The sequence below is a fragment of the Rhagoletis pomonella genome, unplaced genomic scaffold (assembly GCF_013731165.1).
Source record: "Rhagoletis pomonella isolate Grant_MI unplaced genomic scaffold, Rhpom_1.0 Rhpom_scaffold_00005, whole genome shotgun sequence".
Lineage (NCBI taxonomy): Eukaryota > Metazoa > Arthropoda > Insecta > Diptera > Tephritidae > Rhagoletis > Rhagoletis pomonella.
The window spans coordinates 67,953,446-67,966,984 of record NW_023458559.1 but is presented as its reverse complement, the minus strand read 5'-3'; the positions used below and the strand labels follow the sequence as shown (position 1 = coordinate 67,966,984).

The window sequence follows — 13,539 nt, the reverse complement described above, 5'->3', positions numbered from 1 at the left end:
TACAAAGTGGCTGTTAAATTGTGGACAAATGACGCTTACGACAAAATTTTACTAAAGAAAATCCTTCCATAAACTCAAAACTAATTAACAGTAAACATTAGAAATTTAAACATTAATAATTTAAGAATCTTGTGAACTAGTAACATTTTCAGAGACTTCGGAGAAAATCTATCTTCGCGTTTATGAGAAATTGTATTCCAAACTTCAATCGCGATTTCCCACAACCTCCCGAAATTAACATACGACAATCTTTTACTCAGGCGACGATATGTACATAATTATTTTATCTTTCGCTTTGGCTTATGTTACTAGCAAATACATATATATCGAGGATTTATATTCAATACCCTCTATCTGCAAAGTTTACAAAAATTAGATTCTGATGTAAAAATCCACCCAAGACTTAACTGTCATCGGTGATATTAATACTGACATTGTATAACGCTTGACAGAATAATTTACTATTAAATTGCAAAGTCAGAACTAACATCAGTGATAACAGATCAGTATCAGATGAGTTCTAACATCACAAAGTAGTTTTTGTTAAAAATGCAGATAGAGGGCATTGAATATAAGCCCTTGATATGCACCTAATTTTCATATCATTGCGTATACATACATATCAAATTATTTTTTAATATTTAGTTAACGTCGTTGTACATACATACATATGTATGTATGTATATATTAGGTGGTACCGATTTCGGTTAGAACCAACAAAAATATGAAATTATTATTTTTTAAACTTTTACTAAATATAAGCACGCGCTTTAGCTCGTTAGTTTTATAGTTCTTATTTAATTTTTTTTTTTGTAACTCGAACACTCCCTCATTGTTAAAGCTTCCTAAATAAACTATAACTAAATTTTTAGTTTTCTTTATGCAACTTTACCTAACAACAAAATATGTATATACATAGCTTGTTGGAGTTTTCTTCACAGTGCGTTCACTAATCGCCGCAGCTTAAAAGCTTTTTGTTTTCAAATAACCACCCCCTGCCCCCCTTAAACCTACCTCACGCCACCCGACAAGCGTTGGCATATTCCACTGCATCGTGTAGTGTTGGAAAGATTTCGAATGGCCCTTCACCTAACGCCATACTATGTACTAGCGTATCGTAGACACGATCTGCCGGACTGGCTATGTACATGCGTACACCCAACACTTTCAGCTCTTTCATTATATCTGTTATCGCCTTACAACCAGCCACATCCACATGCCCCAACATAGAGAAATCCAGCACAATAAATCGAAAGCTATTCAATTGTCCCGCTTCACTATTCTCAGTGGTGGTGTTGTTGGTGGTTGTGCCATTCGCTTTCACAGCCTTTTTATTACGTTGCAGCTTCTTCGTATCCATGCCAATGGCATTGTAAAGCGAATGCCGGAAGTACATATTGCTGGCAAAATTTAGTGAACCAACATAACGGAAGATTTTCGTTTCAGGCACCTCGACTGCATTGCGATGATGATTGAGATCGACATAGACGGCTGCTGCTTCGGGTATTACACCCAACAGGCAACAGTAGGGTTTGAGTCCTTTGATGTAAAGCGCCAACAGTGAGATGACAACGCCGATAAGGAGGCTGTTAAGATAATGAAAGAAATTAGTGAATTTATGTTTATGTATGTATGTGTGCATATGAACGTGGTGGATATAGTCATAATTTATTAAGATATCTAAAAGTGAAGATCACAGAGAGCTTTTTCTGAAAGCTTCGAAGGGTTCTTGTTGCGGAATAGATTTTAGTTTCGACTGATGTGAGCAATAAAATTGCCAAGAGATCTTTTGTACACTGTCCATCTATACGTATGCAATTTAGAAGCTACCTCTGGTCTAAAACGAGATAATTTTGAGAGCGCCTTAAATCAGTGTCGGCCAGCAGGCGCTTCTACTCTGTGTCCATCTGTATAAAACACACCCTGCTGGGAAGCTTTTTAAAACTTTCCATTCATAAGGTATGACATAAATTCATACCAAAACGCTTTCCATAGACTTTATAGCGCACAGGTTAAAACGCTCTCTGATCGTCACTGGGGATATGTTTTGGTCGCGACTGATATAAAACACAAAAAAAGCTTGAAAAGCTCAAAAAATTATAACACATCTACAAAATGATAAATCTAGCACCGAGCTTTGTGGGTACCAGATCATTGTGGGATCGCAGTCAATAAGGAAAGAAAAGGATTTTCAACTGTGTTCATAGGAGCGGAATCATTTTATGGTCTCAGTTGGTCTTATTCGAGAGCCATACTTACTGAATGCAGGAAGTACTGGGGAGCCATTGGGGGCACCAGAAAAGAGCGCAGCCTTTTATATTAAGATTTAGAGGTCGCTCATCGCGAGTTTCTATTTTTTATATAAATAGCACAAAAAAAATATGATTTTGAAATTTTTAACTGGGTTTCAGTCAACGTATCGGAATGAGCGATATATATTTTTTGAAGGGAATTGAAAGATTTAAAAAAGTATCTCAAGATTTTTCCATAAATTAGAACTTATAGATACAAAATTTTACGTTTTACTTCAATGTCTAAATTTTATACTCAAAATTTTTAATTTTCTTAAAAAAAATGTTTTAACTTCCATTTTATGGGCTACATAACTGCATGCTCAAAATCTCTAATAAATTTAATGAAAAAGCTCAAAATTTTTAGGAAAGTTTGTTGAATTGCTTTTAAATATTGCACTTAGTATCGAGTTTCTCAAATCTCACGACATTTTTTAACATTGAACTCTCCGATACTCACCCATAGTCAATGTCAATCAACACCACCGACACAAAGGTCGCAATCCATGTAAGAAGCTCCAATTTACCCTGTTTGGAGTAGTTTTTCAGCTCTTTTGCTTGCATAAACATCGGTTTTAGGGCAACAATAATCACGCCAGCGAGCACGCACTAAAACAGACAATGCAACAAAAATTATTTTCCTACATATTTTACTAATAACTTACCCGCGGCAGTGTGCTAAAGAATGGACCCATCCACAGCAATGTCATTATAATCAATATCGCAGATACGAGTGACGCCAGCTGCGTCACACCACCTGTCTGTTCTTGTATAACAGAACGCGACAGCGAACATGCCAATGGATAGCAGGAGAAACAACTTGATATACAATTGGCCATGCCCAAAGCGAAGAGCTCCTGATTGGCACGCACCTCATATGAATGTTTCTTAGCGAATGTCAATCCCATGGACATAACCACCGAGAAACTAACAATTGCAATCGCTATTGAATCCACCGCTACCATGGGTATTAAATCCAAGCGCGGCAGTTCGGGCATTGGTAAACCCTTTGGGATATCACCGACTAATGTCACACCATAATTGCCATGCACATCGAGTAGGCGTGACACCAAAGTGCCACCAATGACTGAAATCAGTTCGCCGGGGAAGGGGAAGCGACAACGCTTGCGTAGACAAGGTTTGAGGAACTCATTGCAGATCGTCATAAAGATTATAATGCATATGCAAATAGAAAGCGCTATAATATTCGTTTTTGGTATGGATTTGAAGAGATCGAAAACGGTGTAGACAATTTTGAAGGCACCCTTGTAGCGTTGTATGTGCACGCCGAGCACATCCTTCAGTTGACTGACAATGACATGCACAGCAGCGCCGGTGGTGAAGCCATTAACCAGTGGATCACTAAGCAGCGCAGCCAATGTGCCGAGGCGAAAGAAGCCCATGCCAAGCTGTGTGAAAGAGAGGGATAAATTGAAGTTAACTATAGTTGAAATGAGATAAGATGGGCAGATTTTGTGTAAAAATGGAACTGGTGGAAACTATTAGTTTACAACACTGGAGAATTGGTTTTTTAAGATTTTATAGTGGAGTGAAAATACTGAGTTTTAATAAACACTGCTACTAATTTAGTTATTGATATGGTCGTTTTTTTAATTATATTTGGCCTTTAGTGAGTAATCTAACGGTTTTGTGTGTAACGGTATGTACATATACAGCAGCGGTCAAAATAATAGTAGCAAAATTGAAAATGCTATTAATTGCAACTCCTGTTTATTTATTGATTTTTAATAATTTTCATTTAAAATATAGTTCGATCTATAACAGAAACTACAGAAATAAATATTTCAAAAATTGCACAAAGTTAACAAAAATTAATAAAACTTCAAAAAATTTTCATCAAAATTTCAAACTTTTTTTTCAGAATTTTTAGAAAATTCTCGAGTATGTAGTTTTGTAGTCCATTCAATTTTAGAATAATGAAGTGCAAGTCAGTAAAAATTAGCGTTGAATTTTAAGATTTTTTTTTGTTGAGGGTGTTCAGCATTTTCTTCCATGTAACGTTTGAACAGAATTTATTTTTATATGGAAGGAAATGCGCAACGCAATCTGCAAAAAAATTTCTAAAAAATCAACGGTAATTCTTAATGACTTAAAACTGGCATTTTTTTACATTAAAATAAAATGGGCTGCAAAACCGCTACTATTATTATTTTGACCGCTGCTGTATGTATGTAGGTATATGTGTGTTTTGCTTCACATTGTGCTTGTATTTAAAAAAAAGTTTTTGGTGATGAATTTTTTGAAGTTTAAGTTCTCTGAAGTTTTTGAGATTGGAAAAATTATCGCGTATGCATTTTGTCCCAAAACAGCAGATTTTAAATATATATATACATACATACAAACGTTTCAGACTACCTCGCATTTCACTAACTCAACTACTTTTCATGTTTATGATTTTTTCATATGTTCTGTGTGTTTACTTTGAAAAGTGTTTTACGGAACGTAAGTTTTGAGTAGCCATTTCGTACAAAGCTTTTGCATTAACAATTTCTTAAGTTTAATTAATTTTAAATACATTCCACATACGATACACACTATTCACCCATTTAACTAGAAACACTTTCGGCGGTTTTGTCTTTCCACTTCATATGTAGAAGAAAATATTTTGTGGAACGTAAGTCATTAAATGAAACAAATTTTGAAATTTCAAAAAAAAACTAAAAAATAACCTTTGCATATGTATTAGCTTTGTTCCACGCGCTTTTCGGGCTGTCTCGGTAATTAGAGCGTAAAAATAAGTTACGCTCTCAAAATTGTCAAAAATGTGTCAACACGTGCCAGAGCGTGAGGAATGCGAAAAACCACATTTCGTGCCCGGAATCAGCAAATCAACTCTAAACAATGATTTTATGTGTATTTATTTTATATGGCGAATAAAATTATTTAGTAAATAACTACATTTTTTGAAACTTCTGTGGTATTTTCCATTTCCACAACAGCTGTTATGGCAATTTAACTTTTCGCACATTTGTGCCCGTGTGAGTTATTTGCTAAAGCAACAGTAAACTTATAAATACACTCCACGCTTTTATCTATTTAACTTAACCACTTAAGTTACCTCCTTATGTATCCTATTCACATATGTAGATAGAAACTATTGTGTGGAACGTAAGTTACTGAGCGCAAAAAATATTTCAACTGGCAGCTTAAAAGCACAAATTCCCTCCTACTTTTTCCTCCAACTTTTTAAGCAGATCTAATATTCTTAAGAGTATCGAAAGTTCCCTTAAATACATACTATCCACTATTCACTTACATGCAAAAGTCCTGTACAAAAGGCCAGCGCTGTTGCCACCTCTATTGGTGTTATTATCTCCGCTACCTTTACAACTTCCGTCGCCTCCGCCGCTGTGCCATTCCGCACCATTTCTGGTGCCAATATCATATGGTCCTCCGTTGCGTATGTTTGCACCACTTTCAAAGTCATCATAGATATCACAGCAAAAGTTCCAATCGATATGTGTCTCGAGGTACCCAATATCATGTACACTAATACCGGGAATATGGCTAACGCCAACCCGCAACCAGGTGTCACACCAGCAAGTATACCATAGGCCATGCCATGTGGTATATTCATAATGGCCACTGTGACGCCAGCTACAAGATCGCCCATCATGTCACGACGCAATGAGTAACGCGGCAACCATTGCACGATAGGCACTATGCCAGCGAACAGCGAGAGAAAGGACCAATTGTCCCATGAACGGCGCATACCCGATGGGATACTTTTGTCGCGTGCGCCATAACCGGTCTGTTTGATGACCACCTCGTGGGATAATACATCGCGATGAACATCATATTTTGGTTGTACTTTTGGCTTTTCCGTGAGGTAGGCCTGTGTGAGAGGTTTAGTTCTAAAGAAGATATCGATGAGGTGAGAGAGAGAGAGAGAGGAATAGGGTGAGTGGGTTTTGGTAAGGTGAATGTATTTTTTATTATTTTCTTCTTTTTTTTTTTGCTCTATAACTTACTCATTATCACCATTCTGTTGTGCCATCATACTGTTTAATACGCTCGCATCCACAACCACATCGGTGTATTGATGATGTTGCAGTCGTTGTTTATACTGATTGTGACGTAAGCTCGTGCGTGGTGTGATCGATGATAGTGGTGGCGTACGCAAACGCTTTGGACGCTTTGGCTTTGTGCCAGTTGACTTTGAAACTTTTACTACCGTTGGTAATTCGAGTGTTTCCACAGACACTGAACGCTTAACGTTATAGCTGCCAGAGCTCAATGACGTAACTGACGAAGTACCTGCTCCGCCGCCGATGCCACCATAAATGCTACCAGCTACAACTCTTTCCCTTTCAAATTGCAATGTATGTGGTCTGGTTGCGTTGCCGTGTGGATCACGTCTGCGTTTGAAGCGTTCGAGTGCAAATTTGCGAACGTTTTTAAAATTAATCGGTTTCTAGTGGATGATAAGATGGAATAAGAAGAAACAAGGAACATTAATTCAGATTAAGCTGGAGTTGTGATTGTGTGTTGTCTTTGTGGGAGTAAGATTAAAGCGGTTTATTATGTACGTATGTATGTATGTATGTATGTATACGAGTATATATTAAAATAAGTATGTCGGCACATAGCAAACTAATCAGATGGTGTACGTACATATGTATGTATGTACGTATGTGTTTACAGCTGATAATAATGTCTACAAGACGTGAGTTCAAATATTTAGATTAATTGGCAGGTGAAGGGATCGTAAAAATTTATGGTCACTTGCTATCTTTATAATGTACATACATATGTCTATACGTTTAGTTCGACAGGGATTAGAGTGACAAGGACAGAGATAAGATATTCAACTTTGTGGAGGCTGTTAAATATAAGTATTTTTTTCCAAGTCCCTGAAACTATTGTTGGAACTAAATAATAAAACCCTATAAAATGTGTTGGAGGGAAGGCAGTTATGATTTTTGGGCTATAGCTGAGATAAAAGCATAGTCTAAATAAAAAAATAAAAAATAAATCAGGTATTATCTGTGGAACATAAAACTATAATTGTACTGCATACTACAAAACATATACATATGGAGCTGCTCGAATGCAAGACGAAACTTCACAATGATGATACAATACACACAGACACCTTTCGCAACTGTAAAAACGCTTTCAGCTCAAAATACTAAAAAATACGTTACACATAAATTTTTTCTACAAATTAACCTACGTACGAATATACATATCTTCTTTCGGTTATTGATCTAAGTGACTTTTCCCACAAATACTGGCCATTTTTTGCAAATTTGCATTGCAATCCACAAATGTTTGGCATAAAAAGCTTACCATAAAATGTAAGACATCTTTAAAACCAAATTCTACTCGAAAATTACCATTTACAAATATCTTCCACATACGCTCCACACATTTTCTTCCCCATTTATAGCCTCACACAAACAACTTTATTTTAAGCTACATACGTTGTCACTCTCCATAAAATATTTGTACCTTTTTTTCATCGGAATCATTTATTATATTTTAAGACCTTTCGGAAAAATATTAAAATTTATGCGAGCTGGACCGATTTGAAAATATGTATCTACTTACAAAAATCGAGTTTTTGGAAATAAAAAATATTTTTTCAAAAAAAGTCCAGGGACCGTAAAGTTTATGATTTTTATAATTATTTAACTGTTAAAATTGGATTCTATTTTCGGATATCACCACATCTCCTCATCAAACTTCTGCATCGAGTTCACTGAGATTTGAATTCGCAACTTCGGCGTTCAAAGCCAGTGGTCTTATCCACTGAACTAAGTTCGCCAAGTAATATTTTTCATTAAAAAAAACGACCTCAAGCGCAATAAAATTGTTTAACATAATTGTTATAAGGCAATAAATAACAAAAAAAAACTAATTTTATTTTGGAGATGCTTTTAAATAGTCGTGAGATGTAAAATATAATAAATTTTACGGTTTCGGTGGAAAACCTGCAACTTTTTTTTGTGAGCCACACTAATGTATTAGAATCCACAAATTTGTAATTCGAGCAACAAAATTAATTTCGTCAGTCTATGTTCAGACACTAATTCCGAAGTACTTTTTCAAATTTTTAATGCGTTAAATCATCAAATTATCAGCGGTAGGCGTTAAAATTAAAAATAAGGCAAAATTATTTGGTCCTAATTACTAGGAATTCTAGCAATAGGCGTTAAAATTAAAAATAAGGCAAAATTATTTGGTCCTAATTACTAGGAATTCTATTTTTATTGATTTTATAAAATGCATGCAGCGCCAGAACCGATAACAGTTGCAGGTCTCTACATTTTTATTTGTTTTGCTAAATTATGATGTGCAATAAAACTCACAAATTTCTACAGTATCATTCTCGTTATTCTCGAGTTTTTGATTTTTTTTTTTTTTTGATTATGACACTATTGCAGTAACACAGATACGATGTATTCCACGACATTAGAAATACGATTGAGAACACTTTTACTTACTATATATATATGTATATATGTATGTATGTGCAAATGAGATAAGTACAAAATTAAGTCGAATAACGTGTCCTCGTTAGTTCATGGAGAGTCGCCAAATCAGTTGTATTCCACTAGAATCTTATTTTACAATTCACAACTACCTACAACCGCAATAAATGCAAATTACAAGAACGTGCTGCCATTAATAAATAACTATAATTTGTGGTCTAAAAATACCATTTATTTAACTATTGTAAATATTTTATTCCTTTTAAATGATACGAATAATATTTATTGCTTATCAAAATTATTTTAATACTTTCAACAGTAAAAAAAAAACAAATCGTTCTATGTAGTTAGTTACGAATATTAAGTATCACACTTATTGCCAACTTTTCTTATGTACGCACAAGCTTCAGAAATTATCGACTGCTTGTTGAAGATACCTTAGCATGGCCTTTTAAAGCTGTACAAAGCAAACCAGCGACTCCTCCTACTACGCAAAAATGCTTTGCTTTCGATTTTTTGTTAACTTTACCAATCAACTAGAATATATTTTAAACTTTCATAACAACATCTGCATTGTTACTACATATTTATGTTTGTATGTATGTGCATATGTGTGTGTGTGTGTGTGTGTGTGCGCCTATTTCGTCGTTATCACTGCTAAAAAAATCTTCAAACGGGCACATAACGCATACGCCGTGTTGTACTTTGCCGCACCAACGCCGCTAACGAATCATCATGGGTCAGCACCGAAGTAGCCGACGATATTGAATGTGAAATTGGTGAGACAACACCACGGTTTTAAGTGTAAAATTTACTAAAAAACTCGAAGCTTATCAACAGAATGAGTTTAAGTGAGTTTAAAGTGAGCAAAATGCAACCAATAAAAGCAGTATTGCCATTTTGGTGCTTTTGGAGCTAGATTTAGCTCTTTATTTTTCTATTTAGCTCCGAAAATTGGGTTTTAGCTCCTAGCTCTTTTTTTAGCTATTTTCAAATTTATCTAGCACTTTTTTAGCTCCAGAAAGTTTTAGTTGTATTTGGTAAATATAAGCCGAAACTAAAGCGTTGATAAAATGGAAAATTTCGACATGCAGTGTATCCACCATAAACTCTTGGATCTAGGTTAAAAAATTCAAAAATTAATACGAAGAAAATCCTTTTTCTGATAGCGCGGATTTTGTTTTACCTTACATTCCAGAAAAATTTTGCGAAAAAATTATTAAATTCAAATATCTGAAATTACAGACTTTTACAGTTTGTAAATTATTTTAGTTCACTGTTATAAGTGTCATAGCATCGAATTCGAAATATATGCACCTTATTTTTTCAGCACTTAAACTTATAAAATTTGTTGTTTTATTAGAATTGCCGAAAACGTAAAAACAACATTACGTCAATAAATGCTCAACCTTAAAAAAAAAATATGTAGCTCTTCATTTTAGCTACTATTAGTTTTATTTGGCTCCTTTTAGCTCTTTTTTCGGCCGTTTTAGCTTCAAACGAAAATTTTCTCTGGCAACGCTGAATAAAAGTCGGAAAGATTGTGTGGCGTACTGCATACATACATACTCGTATATTGAGTAAGCACTAGAATTGAGTAAGAACTACAATACATATTACTCAGTTCATTGGTGCTTAACTCGCCGCTGATAACTTGTTGTTTTTTTTTTTTTTTTTTTTGCAAATTTTCAAGTGTTTTTTTTTTGGATAAAGTTGCATTTCTTTTATTATTTTTGTCGCTTTCGCTATTACGACATTATCGGTTATATTTAGTTATGTAGATATGGATAGTAGAAGTGAAATGTGCTTGCAAATGAAGAAATTCGGTGATTTTTTTTTAGCTTTACGTTTCAAGCAATTTCCTCTATTTTCTGATACTTAGTACTGAAAAAAAAAAAATTTTAACAATTTTATTAGCTGATTCTACAAGTACTATGGCCTTTTTGTATGTTCTTCGCAACAAGCCATGTATGTGCAAATCCAATGTGTGTAATAATTTTCATACCCACAGCTCAGGATTGTCCAAAGTTTTCTCCATGCTTAAAAACAATTGCTGGCTTTTGTATAGAAAATGTTGGGATTTGTTGAATTATTCATATATTTAGTCGATATTGCTGATACGAATACATAAGCACATAAGATAAAGAATGTATTTTGAATATTTTGGTTATGGTGTACATATTAAATACTTAAGGATAAGTGAAAATGAATTCAATTCACTAAAAAGTTCCAAAAAGTAATTTGATTGATTTCTTATACCTGACATATCAAATATAGACCAGGTATTCACCATGCATACGGTGACCATATTTTGTAAGTAAAAATAAAGTATACATTTTTACTATATATGACGGCAGCCGGTTTGGGAAGGCCCTATCTCAGCAAATTTTTCAAGGACGCCCTATTTCAGAAGAATTTTGTTGAACATCGTCCCAGCTCAGGAAATGGTTGAAGAACGCCCTATCGCAATGTAAATTCAATATATTGGCTGCTGAGATAGGGCGTTCTTCAACCAAATTTTGAAATAAGGCGTTTTATAGCCATTTCTTGAGACAGGGCGTTTTCGACCGAGATAGGTCGATCTGCCACTCAGCCGTTGATGTACAATATATGTATTCTTACTCTCATACTTGATACGCGTGCTTTACCCTCCACTTCCAATAAATCTCCCATTACCGTATATATGTACATAACTTTTCGATAGGCCTGCAAGTTTCTGAGAAATTAGTTAATCATTCCAGACTTTTGATTTTTAAAATTAAAAAATTCAAACTTTAGCAGGGAAAAACTAAAAAAAAAATAACAGATTTTGCGTCAATTTTTTTGTTTGTGTTACTCATATGCAGGGAACGGATTTGTAGGACCTAAAAAGCTATAAAAAGGCACAATGAAATATCGAAATAGGCAGAAAAAGGCACTAGAAATCGCAAAAAAGGCAAAAAAAGGTACTAAAAAAACAAAAACCGAAATATAATCAAAAAATATATTTACATATTTTAGTAGTGCTTATTTTACTAATAAAAAGAGAAAAACTATGAACTAGTTTCATTATATGAAAAATTTGTGCTTTGAATCTTTGACTATTTTTCCTTAACTTACAAAACTTTAATCTCTATAGTTGTAGTAACATTGAACCACACGATGCATTTAAAGTTTATTATGCTTATTGGCTGTCTCACCGGTCACAGAAAAATTATTATTTTTTTAATATTGTTATTGAGCTTTGTACCACGAGTATGTTTTTTTTTTTACTAAATTTACAAATATGTAAGCTTCCAATTGTTTGTGAATTAAGGTAACGATATTCTTTTCAAACCAGTAGTACTCAATTTACTCACGAATTATGTGTCCTCAATAGTAACTCGTCCCACCCGTCACAAAAAATACTCACAAGCTAAAAGAGTTTTTTTTTTTAATTTTCTAATATAATAATGCCACCAAAACATAAAAGCGACCTTAACATTATATTGCCTATATATGAGTAAGGCGCTATTAACGAATCCATCAACTCAGGGAGGCGGGTGTCAACGTTATCGTTACTCTTAGAAAATATCAATTTTCTGTATAAATTATATAATTAAGTTTTATACATTATTAGGTCATATTAAACTCATATCTGACTTCAAGTTTTAACATTTTGAAACTTTTCAAATTAATGGTCAAAGAGAAATTACTTAAAGTTTTAGCAAAAACGAGTTAAAATGTTCCATCCATCACTTTGGAATGCCCCTATACAGAAGGACAGGTGGAAAGACACATATCTTGGCAATTTTGGGGAAGTTTAGTCATCTGTTAGACTGAACATATTCTCCATACCAAGCTTATTAATTGGATGGTGAAATCTCCAAAAACCGAAAATTTTAAATTACTTCTCTATGTTAATAAAAAATTTAAATATTTGCTCACATCAAAATATAATATTGATGCGTGCATTTTAAATTGGAAATTTCATGAATGAAGAGCAAATTAAATTTCACTGTAATCGATCATTTTGCGTATATATGTATGTACATATGTATGTATAAAAATCTGTAAAAATCCCGATACAACGCAAAACTTGAGCAAAACAAGTTAAACAAGGCGGACAACTGATGTTTAATAGCAACTGAGTCAATAAAGGTGATTGTATGTTTGCCAAATTTTAGCGACAATATACATAGTACATACACCACATACATATATATATATATATATAAGTAAATACTTATTTAAGTATTTAGTTCATGCACAGCGAGGCTCTAATTAATGTTTTGTGGCATTTAAGACGAACTTATTGGTGTGGACAAAAGAAGTGCAAATGATTACACAAAATTGGTTAGCGAAAAAATTCATCTGAAATCAAAGTAGACACAGCCAATTCTGACGCAAAGCCAATTCTGAAAACGAATGGATGATGCCCAGAATATTTTTAGATTTTTACTATAAATAAATCGTGTAACGAAAATGCCATATACATTTTACTATCCAAACATGTATGTAATAATTTTCGACTTGCTATAAATCTAAGTAGAATAGAGTGTAAACATCGGCTTAGCATTTAGTTAAGCGATATTTATTTGCCAACAAATACCACGCCTATTTATGCAGTTTATTATTATCGTTTTATTATTTATTATTTGCACAAATTGTACTTTTCTCATTTTCTTTTCTGGCACATGGCTTTTCCCACACAAATACACTCTCTTGAAATGGACCTAAGCGAAGCTATTTTTAATCGCTTTTTTCGTGCTGCCCACCTTGCACGTGAACAATGAACTTGAGATTTAAGCCGAAGGTGTACAAGAAGCAAA

General features: G+C 34.0%; 1 protein-coding gene across 1 annotated transcript; it reads right to left on the bottom strand.

The window, feature by feature from the left end:
- Positions 1-793: 793 nt before the first annotated feature.
- On the bottom strand, positions 794-11,422 carry LOC118740195 (solute carrier family 26 member 6-like). The gene is made up of 6 exons (XM_036471692.1): positions 11,372-11,422; positions 6,284-6,726; positions 5,569-6,166; positions 2,957-3,700; positions 2,752-2,900; positions 794-1,586 (listed from the first exon to the last, which is right to left on the bottom strand). The coding sequence occupies exons 1-6, from the start codon at positions 11,420-11,422 to the stop codon at positions 1,016-1,018; spliced, it is 2,556 nt and encodes an 851-aa protein (XP_036327585.1). The 3' UTR covers positions 794-1,015.
- Positions 11,423-13,539: the final 2,117 nt, after the last annotated feature.

Bases quoted from the DNA above. Each gene is read 5' to 3' on its own strand.
- LOC118740195 (XM_036471692.1), bottom strand. From the start codon at position 11,422: ATGGGAGATTTATTGGAAGTGGAGGGTAAAGCACGCGTATCAAGTATG. The intron at 2,901-2,956 runs GTAAGTTATTAG...TGTCTGTTTTAG, and splicing joins TCTTTAGCACACTGCCGCGG to TGCGTGCTCGCTGGCGTGAT. The intron at 1,587-2,751 runs GTGAGTATCGGA...TTATCTTAACAG, and splicing joins TTGATTGACATTGACTATGG to CCTCCTTATCGGCGTTGTCA.